Consider the following 21,147-nt stretch of genomic DNA (forward strand, 5'->3'; position numbering starts at 1 on the left):
TCATTAAAAGTTTCAATCACTTTGAGAATTGCTCTGACGTGAATCGGTCTGTGAATAACGGCTACATAGCGTCCTCTGAGAATGTCTCAATGATTGAAATGAGAGTTTAGATTAAATAACCATGTATTCCTTGAACCGAAGTTTTCGAACTTTGTTGATCAAGAGAAATCGGGAGGATTGTGCAATTGGCTTGCCAAGTCTGCGAACTGACGGAAGTTCTCGACCGAAAATTTATGCTGGATTTTCCAAAACTCATTTGTGTGCCAAGTCCGCGAACCCAGTCCGCGAACTGGCGGAGGTTCTCTTTCCGAGAATTTCTGCTGAGTTTGGAAAACTCAACCGATTAACTTAAGTCCGCGAACTTGTTTGTGAACTTAAGAGGTTATGATCTAAAGATGTGATCTGAGCATGGAACTTAATGTCTAGTTTCCATTTCTTTTTAAACTCATAAGAGCAAGGGTTGTGGGATAGACTATTTTAGAGTCTATCCCTATCAAAATAAAAGAGAGTTTAGGTGAAGGAGTACAAAACCAACCATGGGAAAGAAGGACAAAAGTCTATACGACAAGCAATTGCCCGTCTAGAAAAAAATTAAAAGTGAGAAATTTACATACGACCGATTATTAGCCGTTTAATTTAGTGCATGTCCATTTGTCAATGGATTATTGGTCAATGAAATATTTTGTAAAGAAAGTTAAACTAGTAAGGCTGATTTTTAGCCGTTAATGTATCAATAAAGAGAATACAACAAACTAAAAAGAGAAACAATTTTGACAGCATATTGTTTGCCACTTTTTTTTTTGTATTTATTTCAAACGGTAAATTGTTAGCCTACAGAGAAGACTTTTATTCACTCTTTGGGATGAAAGAGAATGTGATTGAGTTTAGGGTGAAAGGGGGTTTACCTCTATCCATAGTAGGACCTAATTTGGTCCAATTTGATCAACTCTTTCAATTTGAAAGATATTCTCAACACTCATTGCTCTTGCTCTAAGAAATAAGCATGTTAATGGTAGTTAATACTAATGATATTGTGAGTTGGAATCAGAATTTTGCAAGGAACTTAAGAAATAATGAGGTGAATAATATGGCTAGTCTATTAAAATATGAAGGACCAGAAGATGCATGATAATTGTTTTTCTGTAGCAAGTAGTTACAACTAGTTGCTTGAAAAATGATTTTATGCGGTTTCCACATACAGTTATTTTAAATTATAAAATATACATGTGAAAGTAGGTTTTTTTCCCATGGACTTTCACGCTTGAGAGACTCAATTACAGTAAATGGTTGTCTTCTTTATAGAAAATCTGTTGAATCTATCTTTCTTCGTGGTGAGACTACCAGGAAAATAAAAATAAAATGATTCGGAATCGCCTGAAGCCTGCCCCTAACTAAAGTTAGTCTGACTTATGGATGTGAGACAAACAGAGTTCACTTGGATGGCTTTCTAGTCACGTGGAGCTTTATAAACCGCAGTAAGAAAATATTCTTTCCGTGAGTTTCTACAACAATGCCCCCCAGGATCAAAAGAACTACCAAATAGAAATTCTTTGTGTGTTGTCCAAATTCACTTACATTATTAGCAAAGGAATAGAACTGTAATTTTGGATCAAAGGAATGTCATTTTAGTCCCCACCTTATATCTCTATGTAAAATACACACATGTACGAGTGAGTGAATATAAAAGTTCTCCTTATCTACTTTCTCCTCTAATAAAATCATCATTTGAAGCTAACAAATTCTTCAGTTGTTCTTGTTAGCATCACCATGGCTGCTAATCTATTCAAACTCTCTGCTCTCTTAAGTCTCTTTTCAACATTCAGTAGTCCATGGGCACCTGAAAATAATGAAAGAGTGAGCATTTTTCCTCCAACGTGTAATCGAATTGAATGCCCAAGCTTTGATGTTATTCATGTGGGCAATGGTTTTGAAATTCGGAGATATAATTCATCAATGTGGATGTCTACTGTTAGAAAAAACGTTTTAAAACTACCAATTTTTCCATGGACTATGTTTTGATCCCTAGACCTATTGCCCATTAATTGTTTTTTCTTTTGAATAGATAAAACAATAGTCCCACATTGACTAAAATCTAAAGAGTTTTAGACATAAATACCATAGAATTGGCTATAAGGGCATGGCCCTTGGGTCATTAGACTTTTGTGCTTGGAGGGAAGGCTTAGACTAGGGCAAGGTTGCCTTTCCCGTACGCGCGGTGCTTCGCACAGAAGCACGCACGCCGCCGTCCGTCGGGTTCGGGTGTGGGTGTGGGTTCATTAGATCCTATCTTTTTGCTGAAACTTTTGGTACGTGTTTTACACACATGTAGAAGAATCTTCTTCTTTGTCTGCACATGTTTGTCTTGGCTTTCTTGTCTGTACGTGTTTGTCTTGCTTTCCTTGTCTGCACATGTTTGTCCTGGCTTTCTTGTCTGTACGTATTTGTTTTGGGTTTCTTGTCCGCACATGTTTGGCTTGGCTTCTTGACAACACACTGCTCTAAGCCCGACAAAAGCAACACTGTTTTTAACCCAACATTACCAGTATTTCTGTCATACGCATGGTTTGGTTGCATGCATTTTTCCTCTCGTTTGTAACGTCTTAAACACTATATAAGGGAGGAGTCTTGAGCTCATTTGAACACCACAGAGAAACATCTCTTCTACTCTCCCTCTGTTTTTCTGTAAACATTCTTCTACTGTTTTAAGTTCTGCCAAGCTCTAAGGGTACCCTCATTGTATGCTACATTGAGGGGTACTAACTGTAGTTGTATCCTGGAGGTGACTCGCCAACTGCTGTAGCATCTCAGAGGAGTGGCAGGCGATATTGCCTTTAGGACAGCGTAGTTTACGTGCCTCTACATTCTCTGTGCAGCAACATCAGCAACATTATTTTGAGCTAAGTATCTTCTTCTCAGTTACATTATTAGTACTTTCTCCAACAATCTAAAGGCAATATCCTCTTTACTATATTTTGTAACAACATGGGAAAGAGTACTGTAGACAAACCCCCAAAGTTTAGTGGCAAAGACTTTAAACGATGGCAGTCCAAAATGTTATTCTTCTTAAAAGACCAAAGGCTAGATGAAGTTGCCTTAGAAAGACCCTCAAGAAGGCTTCATGACCGTGGTTATGAAGATAGACTGGATAGGTGGACTAGGAAAAATTACATGTGCAAAAACCATATTCTTAACTGTCTGGATGACTCCTTGTACGACTTTTATAATGCAAAAGAGAATTTTACTGCTTTTGATTTATGGGAAGCCCTAGAAGAAAAATATCTTGCTGAAGCTGCTGGAAGCAAGAAGTTCTTGGTGGCTAGGTTCCTGGAATATAAGATGACTGATGAAAAGCCTGTTGTAGAACAATTCGTCGAACTCCAGCTACTCATCAACGAAATTCTTGCTGAAGGCATGCATATTGATGAATCTCTACAAGTATCTGCAGTGATTGAAAAGCTACCACCCTCATGGAACGAGTACAAGAGGAGGCTGCGACACAAGAATCGTGAAATCACCATGGTGGAGCTGGGGAAAAAGATCCAGGTGGAGGAACTTCTGTGCTGCAAGGACAAGCCTGATGCTGAGCAAAGACATGTCAAACAAAGCTCATGTCCTGGACGATAATGCTGCGTCAAAGAAAAGCACGGAGAATCCAGCAAAAATGGTAAACGTAACAAACAACGTAACTCCAAAGGTAACCATCTTAAGCCAAAGGGTGGTGTCTCCAAAAACACCATCAAAGGCGACTGCTATAACTGTGGGAAAACTGGTCATATGGCCAAAGATTGCAGGGCACCTAAAAAGACCAAAAATGATCCTAAACAGAAAAATAAGGCAAACGTAGTAGATGATTCTGGATATTTTACTGGCATGGTGTCTGAAGTCAACCTTGTCTCTAATGTGACCAATGTGAGAGACTGGTGGCTTGATTCTGGAGCCACTAGGCATGTCTGTAAATTCAGAAATGCTTTCTCCTCCTATAACAAAGTAGGAGACGATGAGAAATTGTTTATGGGAAACTCTTCTACCTCTAAAGTGGTGGGAAAAGGCAAGGTTGAATTGAAACTCACTTCAGGAAAAACTCTCGCATTGAATGACGTGTATCACGTCCCGGACATATGCAAGAATCTTATCTCAGAAACCATCTTACTTGGGAAAGGTTTTAAATTTGTAGCTGAGTCTAACAAGGTTGTAATCTCTAAAGGTGGTGATTTCGTAGGAAAAGGATATGTCACTGATAACATGATTAAGCTTAGTGTACTTTCTTTGAACTTGAATGATAATGCATCTTCTTCTGCTTATGTTTGTGACTCCTCACATGTTTGGCATGATAGACTAGGACATGTTAATTTCAAATCTATTGAAAGACTTGCTAAATTAGGCTGCATTCCTAAAATAAACTTTGACAGAGGTCATAAATGTGAAATTTGTGTTGAATCTAAATATGCTAGAAAACCCTTTAACAAAAAGGTTGAACGTAGTACAACTCCCCTAGAACTAATCCACTCAGATTTGGGAGATTTGAAATCAACACCAACTAGAGGAGGTAAAAAATGGTACATCACTTTTATAGATGATCACTCAAGATACTGTCAGGTTTATCTTCTTAGAAGTAAAGATGAAGCCTTAGACGCTTTCAAATTATATAAACTTGAAGTAGAAAACCAAAGAGGTGTTACTATTAAAACTCTTAGGTCGGACCGAGGCGGTGAGTATGTGATACCTATAGGAGAATTCTGCAAACTTAATGGCATCATTCATGAAACTACTGCACCTTCTTCACCTGAGTCGAATGGAGTAGCTGAAAGGAAAAACCGAACACTCATAGATATGGTGAACGCTATGTTAGCTAGTTCAGGGCTACCTTCGAACCTGTGGGGGGAAGCAATTCTCTCTGCTTGCTATATCTTGAACCGAGTTCCATTTAAGAAATCCGACAAAACTCCATATGAGTTATGGAAAGGAAGACAACCGTCCTATGCATACTTTAAAGTGTGGGGGTGTTTGGCCAAGGTGGCCACTCCTCGTTCCAAGAAAACCAAACTAGGACCTAAAACTGTAGATTGTGTTTTCCTAGGATATCCTGAGCACACTAGTGCTTATAGGTTCATGGTAATTGGTGAGAACACCATAATGGAATCCAGATGCAGTGTTTTTCGAACACATTTTCCCTTTAGGGTCTGGACCTCATAAAAGGGTCCGCGATGATCTCTCAGATGTTCCTTCGACTAGTCAACCCCCGTCTCTAGATGCTGAAACCGAACCTAGAAGAAGTAAGAGGGTCAGAACCGAGAAAGGTTTCGGTCCAGATTTTGTGACTCTTACGGTAGAGTCTGAACCCCAAACCTATAAGGAAGCTATGACTTCTCCGGAAGCTCCCTTCTGGGAAGAAGCTTCAAATAATGAGTGGGATTCCATTCAACAAAATGAAACTTGGGAGCTTGTAGACTTACCTCCTGGTAGTAAAACCATAGGTTGCAAGTGGGTCTTCAAAAGGAAACTTAGAACAGATGGAACTATAGAAAAACACAAAGCTAGGTTGGTAGCTAAGGGGTACAGACAACAGGAAGGATTAGATTTCTTTGATACCTATTCACCGGTCACTAGAATCACTTCTATCCGGATGCTGATTGCTATTGCTTCTATTTATGATTTGCATATACATCAGATGGATGTTAAAACTGCTTTTTTATATGGTGAATTGAATGAAGAAATTTATATGGACCAACCTGAAGGTTTTGTTGTGAAAGGTTTTGAAGATAAAGTATGCAAACTGAAAAAATCTTTGTATGGTTTAAAACAAGCACCTAAACAGTGGCATGAAAAATTTAATCATGTAATGATATCTAATGGCTTCAAGGTTAATGAATCTGATAAATGTGTTTACATTAAATCTGTGGATGATTCTCATGTTATTGTGTGCCTATATGTTGATGATATGCTCATATTAGGTAGTAACCTTGATAGTATTAATACCACTAAAAGCATGCTTAACGAAAACTTTGACATGAAAGACTTAGGCCCTGCTGATGTAATCTTAGGGATGAAAATCAGAAAGATGTCTGATGGATATAGTCTTGTCAATCTCATTATGTTGAAACTGTGCTTAAGAGATTTAATCATGAAAATGCTAAACCTGCAACTACTCCTTATGATCCCAATTGCAAATTGAAAAAGAACAAGGGTGAGGTATTTATCAACTTGAGTATTCTCGTGTTATTGGCAGTCTTATGTATTTAATGAACTGTACAAGACCTGATATTGCCTATACTGTGAGTAGATTAAGCAGGTACACTTGCAAACCCTGGGAGGATCACTGGAATGCTCTCTACAGAGTTCTACGGTACCTGAGAGGAACTTCAAACTATTGCTTAAGTTTTGGGAAGTATCCTGCTGTGCTAGAAGGGTATTGTGATGCTAACTGGATATCAGACTCAGATGAGTGCAAATCCACTAGTGGGTACATCTTCACACTTGGTGGTGCGTCTGTGTCATGGAAGTCTACCAAACAGACATGTATAGCCCGATCCACCATGGAGTCTGAGTTTATAGCCTTGGAGAAAGCTGGAGAGGAAGCTGAATGGATACGAGGTTTCCTGGGTGGAATTCCACTCTGGCCCAAGCCTGTGTCTTCGATCGCAATCCACTGTGACAGTCAAGCTGCTATTGGATGCGCAAAGAATAGTGTATACAACGGAAAGTCTATACATCTTCGAAGAAGACACAAGACAGTGAAACAACTACTCTCTACTGGCATCATCTCTATAGACTTTGTAAGGTCTAAAGAGAATATTGCAGATCCTTTGACGAAAGGGTTATCTAGAGAGGTAGTTGATCCACATCGAAGGGGATGGGACTCAAGCTCATAGAATAAATCGCCATGAAGGACACTCAACCTTGTGAACGGAGCTCCAAGATCAAGGTTCAATGAGATAACTAATTTTTGGTGATGACGAGAGAAAGCACTATCTTTGTCCCTCCCTATGGTGTAACCGTATGATAGTGCTGCCTGCATGTTTTAGGATGATCTGTCAAGATCTTAATGAGTTCCATGGCTTTGCTTAAAGCGGAGTGTGGCAGGACACTCTTAATGGACTCACCTATGTGGATGTTGGAAGTGGGGCCGCTTCCTATGAGAATTTGAGCTTTTTCTCTAGAGACATTCATTAAGTCCGGGATTTAGCCCACGGCCAAAACGGGCACAACGGCAAGAGCTTGGCAGCTTTCTTTTTCTTTGAGACATCAAAGTGTGGTTGTTATTTCTGAATTGCACTCACTGTTGACGGTTCAAGACATTGTGTTCACCGAAACAACAAGCAGTTCCGGTAACCTCTCACTATGTTAAGGTTCAATCTCTGGGACACCTTAGCCTAATATTGATGTATTATGTTTTCTCGTATTTCGTCGATATGTTTTATCATTCATGTGGGGGATTGTTAGAAAAAACGCTTTAAAATTAAAATTCCAATTTTTCCATGGACTATGTTTTGATCCCTAGACCTATTGCCCATTAATTGTTTTTTCTTTTGAATAGATAAAACAATAGTCCCACATTGACTAAAATCTAAAGAGTTTTAGACATAAATACCATAGAATTGGCTATAAGGGCATGGCCCTTGGGTCATTAGACTTTTGTGCTTGGAGGGAAGGCTTAGACTAGGGCAAGGTTGCCTTTCCCGTATGCGGTGCTTCGCACAGAAGCACGCACGCCGCCGCCGTCCGTCCGGTCGGTCGGGCTCGGGTCGGGTGGGTGTGGGTTGGGTGTGGTGTGGGTGTGGGTTCATTAGATCCTATCTTTTTGCTGAAACTTTTGGTACGTGTTTTACACACATGTAGAAGAATCTTCTTCTTTGTCTGCACATGTTTGTCTTGGCTTTCTTGTCTGTACGTGTTTGTCTTGCTTTCCTTGTCTGCACATGTTTGTCCTGGCTTTCTTGTTGTACGTATTTGTTTTGGGTTTCTTGTCCGTACATGTTTGGCTTGGCTTCTTGACAACACACTGCTCTAAGCCTGACAAAAGCAACACTGTTTTTAACCCCATTACCAGTATTTCTGTCATACGCATGGTTTGGTTGCATGCATTTTTCCTCTCGTTTGTAACGTCTTAAACACTATATAAGGGAGGAGTCTTGAGCTCATTTGATACACCACAGAGAAACATCTCTTCTACTCTCCCTCTGTTTTTCTGTAAACATTTCTTCTACTGTTTTAAGTTCTGCCAAGCTCTAAGGGTACCCTCATTGTATGCTACATTGAGGGGTACTAACTGTAGTTGTATCCTGGAGGTGACTCGCCAACTGCTGTAGCATCTCAGAGGAGTGGCAGGCGATATTGCCTTTAGGACAGCGTAGTTTACGTGCCTCTACATTCTCTGTGCAGCAACATCAGCAACATTATTTTGAGCTAAGTATCTTCTTCTCAGTTACATTATTAGTACTTTCTCCAACATCTACTGTGTTGGATATTTTCAAGGTTTGCCGCTACGCAGAGTTATACGGTGATCGACCTGACCGGTCAGGTCGTGGGGGTCTAGGGGGCAACGCCCCTAGCAGAGTCCGAGACAGCGTCTCGTGGAATTTTTTTTATGGTTTTACTTTGTAAAACCTAGAAGTTTCCATTCAAAATTGAACAGACGCGTCTCTTCCCATAAGCCACCATTAATGGCTTTTGGAAGAGTCTGTTGGTGATGAAACGACACTACCAACAGGCATGAATATCACTATAAGTAGCGAAGATGTTCTCCCATTCCAACACATCAAAAACAATCTGTTTTCTTCTTCTCTAAAAAGCATCATCAGAACCTTATACATTGTGTTTCTTGGTCGGGTCAAGGAAGTACAATCCTTGAATTCGATTACGGTGTTAGGGCTTCATTGAATCCTGAAGGCATAATGACCGTTTGTACTCGCCAAATTTATTGGGAAATGTCGAATTATTGTCTAAAAGAATCGAAAAAGCCTTGAAGTCAGGGATACACCATTTTCTGTTTCTGTTTTCATCCTCTTGTTTAACCCAAAATTTCCAACATACTGCTCCTATCGATGGCATCTCTTACGTCGAATCAACTAGAACCGGTTTCCTACAGTAAGCTTAATTTTCTCCAATTGTAGTTTGATTAAACATTATCTTTTTAAAAATATCATCTAGGGTTGTCAATTCGAAGAAAATATAAATGGACGCGCAATTGTCTAAATTACATATCATGTTGCCGTTGTAATTGGTGCATAACTTGTGCATCCTGCTAGTGCTACTAATTGAGTGTGTGGCTACGTGCAGGCTTTTCGACTACATTCAAGGGAAGAATGAATACAAGCAGAAAATTGAAATGACTGCTCCAGTTATCGCTCAAATCTCCCCAAGCGATGGGCCATTTCTGTGCATCATCATTCGTTGTTAGCTTTTATGTACCTAAAGAGAACCAAGCTAATGTACCTCCAGCAAAAGGCTTACACGTTCAAAAGTGGAACACGAAATATGCAGCAGTAAGGCAATTTGGTGGGTTCATATCTGGTGATGATGAACTTGGAGAAGAAGCAGCTGCATTGCATGCTAGTCTTGCTGGTTCTAAATGGTCATCTGCTGTTGACAAAAGCAGACTATCTTCAGAATCTGCTTACACTGTGGCAGGCTATAACTCTCCGTTTGAATTTGAGAACAGAGTGAATGAGATATGGATGATGTTCGAGATGGAAGAGTAAGTAATAGTCAAATAAAGTTGATAATCGATCCACATATCGGATGCATAAGAAAAGAAGTTTAAGTCCATGCATAGTTACTTTCTCCATGAATAAAAATGCTAAGGTCTGTACTTTGGTTTTTGATAATTGATCCAACTACTTTATTTATGAATTTATGTATGTTTTTATTCTATCAGATTCAAATAAAACCTGAGGATTTATACCCAATTTCCAAAACTTGAAGTAAAAACAGTCTGAATTCTGACTCGATTCTGCATGCTGATGATACATCCATGGCAATTAGTCACTCCACAATTATTATTAGACATAGATATAAGAATAAGATAGAGAATCTCATAGTAGATGACCTACAAGTTCTTGCAGTCATGATCACCATATACGAAGTCTACATGACACTCATTTGAAAGGTCCAACAGAGCAGTATTTTTAATATTTTGGAGATATGAAACATTTGCACCTTGAGGGTCGATTATCATCTTGCTCGTAAACCATTTTCGAGAGCCAGCCTGCTTCATTGCAACATGACGCGGATGGATGAAGAGAGTCAGGATTACCTCTCAAGTAAGGGTTGCAATTGTGGATAACAGCTGCAACACGGTTGCACTCAAAGACAACCGGACCATTCATAACTACCCTAGCTTCAGCTTGGGTTCCCCCATGGCTCGAGCTGCACCCAGCCACTACCAGCAGTATTAGAAGAGACCCAAACCATATCTTCATCTTTCTATAAACTGAATCTTGCTTTATTATTCTACTACCTGTGTTGCAGCAATATATATATATATATATATATGCTCTATCTTGATGCTGGAAGTGGATGGTTTGTTGTTTTGGCTGGTTTAAAGTTACATGTTAACAGTATTTTGTTTCTAAGGTGTGGGCATACACAAAAGTAGTGTGAAAGAGAGTAGTACTATGCATATGAAACTGAAAGTGGATAGTGGTGATGAAATTGGGCATGGCATTCTGTTGTCCTTTGGTCTATGTCATATATCATTTTTCCCCCAAAGATTCTATTGTTTGAAAGATGTGTACTCAAAACAGAAATTCTGCAAGTTTAAATCAAAACAGAGGGTAAGAAAGATTTTTTTTTTTTTTTTTGAAATTAGATTAGGCTAGCTTCTTAACGATGCATGCATCATTTCAAAGAGCAAGAAGCAGCAAACTAAAACCTTTACAAGATGCCCTGCTCTAGTCAATGTGCACTTGGTTTGGTTTTATGGCTTTGGGTGTTCCAGTGGGTGTCTGCTTTGCAAACAAGTGCTTCAGAAAGCATTCTAACTGAAAGTTAGAGAATAACAAATTGAATAGGAACATGAACATCAATTCTTACATCACATAAAAAATGGAATTCGAAATGAAAGAAACATTGACTAACTATTAGCAAGAATTACATGGCTAGTTAGCCAGCTGATCTACAAAGTCTGACTGATGAGTCAGCGTTCAGTCAACTAGCTGAATCGCATAGTCAGACTGATGAATCAAAATTATGAATCCAGAATTGAAACAAACAAAAGAATAACAGCATCATCAGCAATTTGATGCCCTAGATATTACATCATCATCATCATCTACTTTAACAGAACAAACAAAATTGACGATAACGCGGTGATTTTATGAAAATATTGGGATATCTTGATACAATCTTAATATGTACTGGTACTAATTTTATACGCAACTTAAAACCCAGAATTAACATTCATCATCGTCATAAATCTTTGGTCCTGATTAGTTCAGACAGTAGAAGAGGGCAACAGAATTAGGGTTAGAATTTTGACACACAGAAGAAGCAGATGGAGGTATATTAAAACCCTTTGGTAGCATTGCTGAATATAATGCTGTACGTGTTCGTCGCTCTTTAATTCTTGATGATGATGATGATGATGATAAATTATTCTTGATCATCTTCTTTTTCTGCGACTTTCTTCTTCTTGTTATCATCTTCCTCTTCAAACTACTGTGCTTCTTGCCAATTACTACTCGGGAATCTTGTCCAGTGTTCTTGATATGGAACTGATGAACTTGTTGTTGTTGTGAATAATGATGATGTTGCAAGTTTTGCAGAGGATGTTGATGGTAATGATGAGGTTGTGGTATTAGTTGTCTTGATGAATAAGAATGACAAGGAAAGAAAGAGATTAGAACAAGTAAGATTACTGTCAGGAAGTAAATTGGAAAACGATGAACCATGTTGCCTTTGATGATGAAACCCATAATGAGCGTTAGGGGTTTATGAGAATAGCTGCTACACGTCAAGGAACAGAAGAGAAGAAAAAGAATGAGCAAAACCAAGATATAACAAGCTTTTATACGCTTCTGCCCGCGTGCCCGCCAACGGAAGGACGATCTCATATGCAGCAGCTGAGGCGGTGAATATTGCAATTTCAGTGCGGCCGTGCCCCACCAAGAAGCATGCTTTACACGTACCCAGTCCACAGGCAAAACCCGTTCATAATGACAAAGTTCTAAGTTTCATAATGACAAATTTCAGATACAGCAGTATGGTGCTAATTTAGTTAAAAGCGGAGCTCATGTACAGTTAATTAAATGACACTCAAAAAAAAAGTACTTAAGCAAATGCAACAAATTAAATAACAAGATTGATCATTAGATAAATGATTGCTTCCAAAGAAAAACAAAAGGAGAAATTTTTACACTTTTCTGACCGGATTCATAGAGGTAGAAAAAGCTGATAAAATTTACTATTCTACAACATGAGAAGAGAATGAAAAGAACTATACCTACAGATGTTCATAAAAACGAACTACTACTGCTACTCCTAAATGAAATGGGATTTCCCTAAGCTACAAGAAGATTTATCTAAACATCTAAGAGTTCACAATTTTGAACAAGACTACCCTTTTGGTTACTCCCATATCTTACAAACATCCCGCAGTTACTAAAAGGATGGTAATTCGGTGTTAGAAGAGGCACTTATCTGTTTAGGAATCTCTACGCTCTGTAAGCTTACGAGTGGTTGGGTTGTCAGGTACGAATCTAAAACAAATCCTTTGCCTTCAGAAAGGAATCTCGACTGCTGCTGCTTGTGGGAGAACCTTCTGTAGGAAATGTTACTTTGCGAATAGTATTCTGGTGGGTGGGTGTTGAATATCGACGAAAAGGGATCAGCATTTACAGAATCAGAATAATCTGCGGTACTGAATGAATCACGGGTACTCTCAGTAGTAAATGACGAATCATCTGAGCTTGTGAAAAGAGACCAGTCGGTTGATGTCGCATCTGAAAAGTCAAAGCTTCTGGAGTCTGAAAATTTTTCTCTCATTGGTGGGACCTGTCTGGTTGATGTCGGACTTACATGACCCATATAAACGTCGGGTCTAGTTTGCCCTATACTTGAAAATTTATGAGTTTTCGATACACCCTGCCTTACCGAGGCTGGAATACGGGGTAGCGTCGCAGGTTTTTCAGTAGAGCCTCGTGGAGGACGTGGGTAAGACCTGAGCATTGAGCTAGTGAGGACATGACATAATAATATAAGAACTAATTGCATTAATACAACTCACAAACGTATTTACCTTGTGTAGAATAACATGTATGCACCTTCTGACATCACCTGGCTAATTGATACTGGCTGGACCTGACAGGATAGATCGATAATGTCTTTTTTAGTCAAAAGGCATATATCAAGAAACAAAACAGTGATTAGCCTGAAATAAATTGGGCCCCGGGAATTCGCTGGGCCCTCTAAGTGTGGCCTGGAAATCCCAGTTTTATGATAATAAAAATCAATAATCAGCAGAAGCAGAAGCAACAATTAAGATAAAGTGGGGAATACTGAGAGTGCCTATTTTTGTATTAGCAAGCATATATGGTTTACTGCTCACACATGACTGAGAAACTTCATACGAATGAGATCCAGGTTACCTTATTATGCTTATGATACCTAAAGAAAATACTTTGCTTACACTTATTTTCTGAAATAGACCTTGCTTGTACTCTACAAGGTAAAGAACTTCACCAAACAAGGGGAAGATTTGACGGTAAAGCAACCAATTCAGAAGAAACAAAAAAGTGAAAGGGTTGCTGTAAGAAGGAAAATAAGCAGCATGCATGCATTACTTCTAACACAATCTATTAATCCTAACATGTCATTGAAACAACGTATATGGCAAAAGAGACGACTTCTTTTACCTCGGTGTCATTTATCCTGAACCATGTGCCTTGCAGATCCTTAACATACGATACATAATGCCCAGAAAATGATGCATTAAATGTGTCCAAATGCACAATGACCGCATATAGCATGTACAAGGGAGGACTATCGCCTGTTCCAGTCATGAATGGTATCATGTCCAACAAGTCTGGGAAAGTAATGCATTTGTTTATTTTCCCGTATTTTCCCTCCTGGAGAGGCAAACCGAACAGATTAACAATTAAAACTCAGATTTTTTGCATCAAACAAGCGGTTAAGAATACGCAAGAAGTCTAAAAGCAATACTAGTCGTCAGGGAACAGCCTGCCAGTGAAAAAAAAAACAATAGAAGCGAAAATAAATGATCATCCTAGACCAAATTCTGCAAAAAATTTGTCTGTAGCTTAATTTTTAAACTCCTTGTTGAATTGTTGTGTAGAAGACGCGACCAGATCAGGATTTTCTCTCTCAAATCAACTTTTCTGTCTTTTGGAGGTGTGGGTTGTAACTGAGTCTGGTTCTACTATCTTCCCGACAACGACAAAAACTCATCAAGAGGAGCTGTCTCATCAGAAAGAGCATGACTCTGAATTTCTCAACTAAATTGGCATGTAATAAGCAGTTGATCTGAATCAGCAGAAAAGATTGCCTTTTCATGACACGTAGAAATCCACGTCTTTGGGTCTGGATTCATAATGGAATCCAAATAGAATTTCCGAAATATTATTTGCTGTAAATCTATCTGGCTTTGAATTCGTGAAGGAGCTTTGAGTTTGATATTCAATAATGACCAAAAATCTTAAATCTAAATAAATAGTAATAGATCTTTAATTATACTATTTTCATTCTTGACAAACTATTCGCCCTAACACTCTAACAATACAGTGATGCTCAATCTTTTTTTTCTTTTGATTAATACTAATTGCTACTCACAAGTAACAGTATTTTTAAAAACAATACCTGAAACCTTTTCAAAACGATCGTAAGGATGTTTGGCGCCTCATGTATACTCAACTGCTTTCGGGCTCTCACATACATGGCACACCTATACAAGATACACACAGAGAAGGCAAATGAGTCGCCATGTAAATCAAGTCTAGATGATTAATTTGCAAACAATAAGGTTACAGACCTTCCACATCTGTACATGTTTTCTCCGTCCAAATCCTCACATGCCGTGAATTGAGTGAGTGCATCTTGCAGTGACTCAACCCAACCAAGTATCTCAAGTGTAAGATCCATTATGTTTTCATATCGCTCTGACTCATGCTGACACCTCAGACACTTGACCTATTTGCAGAGAGACATGAACTCCGTCACAATGATATAATAACCAGAATCCGTAGGAGCATGAAAAAAATTATTGTTTCCACGCATCATAAGTAAATGAACTTGCAAAAAACAGAATCACCTTTGACCGAAGACGACCACCAAATATGTGTTGTATGAATGTTGTTTCTTGCAATCTTGGATCAACTTCCTTCTCAACACCCAGACCCTCAAGGCATATTGATTGCATAGATGTTACCAAAAGCCTGAATTAGAGGCAATCAACAACATATAGAATATTCAAAAAACTGAATCGATTAACCTGGATAACTTCAATTTTTCCATCAAATCCATAAAGAAACTGGATAAATTCTCTTTTGTCAAACAAAGAGAATATATAGGCAGACTGTACTTCCAACAACATGCTACGCGTACACCTTAACACACCTTAAGAATTCATGAGCATCCTCCTGACTTCCACTACCCATCTGACAGCCAATACTTTGCATGTGCGAGAGGATTCTATTAGGAGACAAAGGGCCTCCACCTTCTCTCAACATCATCACGTGCTGCTCGAGCTCACACATAAGACACCAGTTTTTCTTCCGGCCTAAACATGTAAATGGTTAATGTTACAAATACACTCAGGCATAGTACCATTTAGCATCTACACATTTACAGCTATGGGAAGCACAAGTATGAGGAACTGGGATGCATTACAGTGTCTTGAATGTAGTCTGCGGAGCAGATAGATGGTGAGAGGCTTTGTGCATGTCAAACATTGCAACACAGCATTTGCATAGCAACTGGAAGGTGTAATAAGCATGATCAGTACTCAGTAATCTAAAAACAAATAGTAAGCAAAGAGACCTTCAAACTTTGAACTATACGCTCATAATGAGGAATATTTAATTAGAACTAGAATATGCAAACAACCCAATAGTCCCCCAACAACCACAAGTCTTCTACGAGGCAAAGCCTTGGCACTTGGATGGTTTGGCCATGATCCTATTTTACAATATGCAAATCTTAGAACACAGATAAGATGGGTTGTTCCTGACTTTCTGGCTCAGCGTAATAGCACCTACATTACAATATATAACACAAGTAATATGGCCTAACAAGTGACATTTTTGCTCGAGAGCTCGAGCAAAATCTTCTTCAACCAACAAATCAAGCATACCTACATAAACCGCCAGAAATCATATCTTATTGATCAGTTTATACTTCAAAAAAAAAAAAAAACTCCTTACATTTTACTCATACTTCATCAGAACTAATCCATCTCTCAGTCTAAGAATAACAAATCATAGCCACTTAAGGGGTGACATAAAGATAGAAAATTACCTGTTTCCACAGTTTAAAAGGCCTCTAGGAGAAAGGTCCATTACTTCACAGCAGAAGCACTTTATGAATTCCTCATAAGGGAACAAAACCTGGATCATTAAAGTAAAAGGAGATCTTTTAGTCATATGCCTAGACCAGGATATAATGATCAGATGTGAGACGAACATGTTCAAATAAATGAAAATAAACCTTAATTTTTTTATGACCATCCATGGTAACCCCAGCAGGGTCCTGCCTATGCACTTTCGATAATTTTCTTAGACCAGGTATCTTCATACCTCCCATTTCCCATATGCTATTGCTTCCTTGGGCAGGGAGCGCCGTTGAAACACTTACTTGAGAGATTTCTGAAAAAATAATAATTACAAGGAAATTATTGGCCGCAAACCTGAAAAATTCATGTATGCAGATGGATTTCGATCGAAAATCACCCACTCAATTCATTTGTTAGGCATCCCCTTCTATCCGTCCTTGGATTTTGCCCTTCTCTTGGTCCTTCAGGAACTGGTTTTGGTGATGAAGAAGTTTGGGGCTCTATAAAATGTGATTTACTTTTAGATTTGTTTTCTTTGCTTGAGATCTTTTTAGCCGAGGATTCCACTCTTTCATTATTAAAGGACGGTCCCTCCTCGGGAAAACTACATCTACTAGGATCCATCTTAATATTAGATGCATTTCTCCCATTTGGATCTAAATAAACTGCAGTGGGGGTACTACCATCAGTACTTGGTTCAAATACATTTCGAGTTTGGCCACTTATCTTATGACTTTCGCGCATGGCACCACTTCTTGGACCAGTACGTTCACGGCCAGAGGCAGGACGACTATTGGTGCTATGCCTTCTAGGAATCTCTTCTGCCGATGCACCAGAGTCGTCATTCACTATCTGAAAAATGAAGAGATTTAAGTGTTAGAACTTGGTGTATTGAAATAAAGAGATGTATGCACAAAGTAAGTCTAGAACCTCGTTTCTCGAAGTAGCACTCTTTGCTGGATTTGGGAACGGCAAAGATGAGTTGGTGGCTCGATCTTTCAGCGATTCTGCCACAAATCCAAATAGGGTTTCTTCAGCGTTCGGGAGTTCTTGGTTGCTTCTAGACATAGAAGCAGTAGTAAGAGGAGCAGCAGCAGGAAGATGTGATCGATAAAAGGGAGCATTGTTGTGCATAGCATGTTTGTCATCACTTGCATAGGCCCGTGAGTTGAGATTTTCATTTGGTGAAATGTTTTCATCAAATGATCCTTCATATGGAGTAGGCTTGGAAGACAAATTTGAGGAAGCCATTTCCAACATCTGGCATTCTTGCTTGTGACCATGCCTCCAGTGAACTATTTGACACTTCCCAGAACTGAAAAGATGTAATAACATAGATATGTATAAAATAATAATGAGCAGGATGCACTTAAGTTACGGGATTAGATGCATCAATGACTTATAACAGGTATAGGAGTATAAGACAGTTTGTAAACGTTATAAACGTAGAAGAGATTCCATTTCCTGATTAAAAAGGATCATTAGAGTATTTACACTTCTAAGAAACAATGTCTTAAGTTATTGACCCTGATATGTTGGTGATCGCCACTCGTATGGCTTGTCAGACATGGCAGTACATGCGCATGTATTCCTTAGTTATGAGTTTCTTTGTGGATGATAGTTCATATGTTTGGATCCAAAGTTGTTAGATATGCACACAAGACATTAAACTAGACGAATGTATAACAATAATTAATAATATGTAGACGTAAGCACAATATTTATACAAAACACCAGATGTTTTCTTTGTGCAAAGGATCGATGTTATTATTGATCATCCAAAGCATGGGTCTGTTGAACTGTGTATCACAAGTAGATGATGAACACGGAAAGGAATTAAAAATAGAAAACCTACATCATAGTTGAAACTAGAAGGTCAACGAGTATAACCAAATACACTATATAATGATCCTTTTATGCAAATATGTACTATTAGTGTTCTGTGGGTTTCCAGTGTGTGGACTATATTATGCTTATGCTGACTCCTCCATAGGTACATAGGCAGCACTGATGCAGTTTCAGCACAAAAAAAACAACTTCTTTTGTTTAATCCGCATCTTAAATCAGTGAAATGCTTTGGGATTTATCGTTTTAGTTCTTATGATTCAATCCACATGTAACTTTTTGTTTAGTGCCTGAACACAACAGAACATTTAAAATATCGGAAAAGAACCAAATGACAGTGGATGTGATGATGTAATTGTAAGACACTCAGCCAGTAGTTTAAGTTTAGTCAAATTGAATAAATGCATATAATAACAGAAAAAAATAAAAAGAGAGAAAGTAAGCTAATAATTACCAGTATCTAACAGACTTGCATTTGGAGCAACGGGTGGTAGCAGGACCAAAGCATCTGGCACAAGGATGAAAATTGGGTTTTGGAGAAATATCAACAGGATAAATAACAGTAGCAGTAGCCATTGCTTCAGCCGCACGAAGAGCTTCTTCGGCTGCTAATTGAGCAAGAAGATCTATCCTCTCCTTCTTTTTGGCAGCCTCGTTCCATTTACCGAGCAAGATGTAAGTAACCAGAGGGAACACAACAAAGACCAGAAAAAGCGCAGGTATATCAGCTTCCCTTGGCTCAAGCATGTCCCCTCCAACATACTCATGACCAGCTTCCTCTCTTTTAAGTCTCCACCAATTTCTTCTCACAATCAATGCAAGTTGTCTAGGTCTATCATTCTCTCTACAAACTACTGTCACAAATAACAAAAAACACAAAACTATGATTTAGGCATTACAAATTTAACCAAAAGTGTGATTTTAGTTCAGATAGATTAGTTTACCTACTATTACATTCCCAAATGATGAAATCAACTAAACATTTTCGGATAATAATAACACAAATAACAAATGAAATCAGTTGAAGAGATTTGTTGGGATTTTTCTGATCTTACCTCAAAAAAAAAAAAAAAAGATAAAAAATCAAGTGAACCCTGAAATGATTGTTTTCTTTATTTCTCCAGATTGTTTCTCTCCTTCACTCACTTACTCAGATATTAATGAATTTTTCCAATTTATTTCTTTCTTCTTCCTCTAACCCAAACAGTATTCTTTCTCCCTCTCTCTCTCTCTTCACACTTATTATTACTTCCTTTTAATCTTACTTTATAACTCAGCTACACAATGATTTATCCAGCTCCGGACTTATAAACACGCCACGTTTGATATCGAGATGAAAGATGGTGTATGGATGGTTTGATTAAAGCGTAGATCTCCAGGAGAAGTACACTTAAAAGATGAGAGACAAGTACAGTGTATGCCAAAACAATAATGCTTCTCAACTTAAAATAACAACTGTTATCGCTGTACGGGTAAAAAGATGGATTACTCACATCACATTGCATTACAGATCTCTGATTAATTTAAGCATGAAAGATGAGTAGTGCAGGGGTTCGAGCAGGACCAGCAGGTTTCGTTTTTATTCATCGGTCAAGAAATTTGTTTATTGGGAGTTAGTAAAATATTTGCAGTAGTCGTGCAAAATTGTTGACCGTGGAGGAACGACACTTGCAGAGGAGAGAATCTGTTCGATGAACCACGAGAAAGAAAAAAAGAGAGATCTATTTCTACTCTAGCTTCTTGTTTCTCGTTTCGGGTGATTTTGCGCCATTGGCATAAGATGTTTAATAGTAATACGAGATTCATCTGGTGATGGTATGGAAACGGGTTTTTCGTCGGTTACTACTACTAGAACCAATAAGCTACTGTGCGCATTACATGTTAGAGAGAGTCACATGTAGTAGTGTTTTAAATAAAGGAGCCGCAAAGCAAAAATGTATCCGCTCTTTGGTTGGAGATGTCTAGTTTAAAGTTTAAACATCCTTCTAACGAAGGAATTAATCAAAATGTTCCGGATACGAGTTCGATTTGAATTTTGAAAAATCATATCTACTTGTAAACTCTTTGTTACAGTGTTCTATCCGTAAAGAACGAATACAATATTGTTGTTTATTTTATCATCTTGACATAAAGGTAAATAACCTTGAGCTTTTTGATAAAGTACTTATGTTTTTCACATTACACTAAAAAAATATTCCTGTTTTTTAGAAATTTGTTAAAGTACCACGTTTTATTCAAAAGGCAAATTCCATTCAGTTAAGTGCTAGATGGTAGTTATCTTTTCAATTAAAAGTCCTATATACCCCTGAACTAGTGGGGAGGGTAAATGATCCGACGATCTTGAAAATAGTGTAACGATCCTGAACCGGGCTCGATGAACCTAAAAGTGTTGTCACGATCCTGAACCGGGTTCGCCGTGCTTAAAAAAATGTTGTAGAAGGTCGATTTTCCTCCAACCAAAAACTCCAAAACACTTGAAATGATGAACCCTTATTAGGAAATGATGTACCGAACCTGAAAGCGGTGTAACGATCCTGAACCGGACTCGACGAACCTGAAAAATCATGTAGAAAATCAATGTGGCAATAAGTAAAGAGCAAGTATGTAAAATAAATTAGTCTTTAACTAACACTAGATGGAAAAACTAACATGAGGGTACCTTAACAAATTTCAAAATAACAGGGGCATTTTTTTTGGGGGTTCTTATTTTGGGTTTCTGAAAGAGGGGTACTTTATCAAAATTCTCAATAACCTTTAAAGATGAATGTTGCTCTGGGTTGCACGGATTCGGACGCGGTGAC

The 21,147-nt window shown here is 38.4% G+C and overlaps 2 protein-coding genes across 3 annotated transcripts; one reads left to right on the top strand and one right to left on the bottom strand.

Annotated features, from left to right (window-relative positions):
• The first annotated feature begins 9,022 nt into the window (after positions 1–9,022).
• Positions 9,023–9,900, top strand: LOC113332550 (heme-binding protein 2-like). The gene is made up of 2 exons (XM_026579096.1): positions 9,023–9,084; positions 9,277–9,900. The coding sequence occupies exon 2, from the start codon at positions 9,363–9,365 to the stop codon at positions 9,696–9,698; it is 336 nt and encodes a 111-aa protein (XP_026434881.1). The 5' UTR covers positions 9,023–9,084; positions 9,277–9,362; the 3' UTR covers positions 9,699–9,900.
• A 2,370-nt stretch (positions 9,901–12,270) lies between these two features.
• On the bottom strand, positions 12,271–19,557 carry LOC113299664 (ubiquitin carboxyl-terminal hydrolase 15-like). Of its 2 annotated transcripts, none has more exons than XM_026548741.1 (14): positions 19,402–19,557; positions 18,801–19,197; positions 17,432–17,816; positions 16,903–17,353; positions 16,657–16,814; positions 16,468–16,556; positions 15,841–15,926; positions 15,568–15,730; positions 15,263–15,386; positions 14,984–15,141; positions 14,812–14,896; positions 13,851–14,063; positions 13,235–13,296; positions 12,271–13,156 (listed from the first exon to the last, which is right to left on the bottom strand). In XM_026548741.1, exons 2-14 carry the CDS (start codon positions 19,091–19,093, stop codon positions 12,598–12,600), a joined length of 2,826 nt encoding a protein of 941 aa, XP_026404526.1. In that variant the 5' UTR covers positions 19,094–19,197; positions 19,402–19,557; the 3' UTR covers positions 12,271–12,597. The 2 variants fall into 2 exon arrangements, with proteins under 2 accessions (XP_026404526.1, XP_026404533.1); XM_026548748.1 differs by having other exon boundaries at positions 18,801–19,200.
• Between the last annotated feature and the right edge of the window lie 1,590 nt (positions 19,558–21,147).

This window comes from Papaver somniferum, chromosome 1, assembly GCF_003573695.1.
Source record: "Papaver somniferum cultivar HN1 chromosome 1, ASM357369v1, whole genome shotgun sequence".
Classification (NCBI taxonomy): Eukaryota; Viridiplantae; Streptophyta; class Magnoliopsida; order Ranunculales; family Papaveraceae; genus Papaver; species Papaver somniferum.

Bases quoted from the DNA above. Each gene is read 5' to 3' on its own strand.
- LOC113332550 (XM_026579096.1), top strand. From the start codon at position 9,363: ATGGGCCATTTCTGTGCATCATCATTCGTTGTTAGCTTTTATGTACCT.
- LOC113299664 (XM_026548741.1), bottom strand. From the start codon at position 19,093: ATGCTTGAGCCAAGGGAAGCTGATATACCTGCGCTTTTTCTGGTCTTT. The intron at 17,817-18,800 runs GTAATTATTAGC...ACATCTTTTCAG, and splicing joins TGCAAGTCTGTTAGATACTG to TTCTGGGAAGTGTCAAATAG. The intron at 13,157-13,234 runs GTAAATACGTTT...CTCAATGCTCAG, and splicing joins TACATGTTATTCTACACAAG to GTCTTACCCACGTCCTCCAC.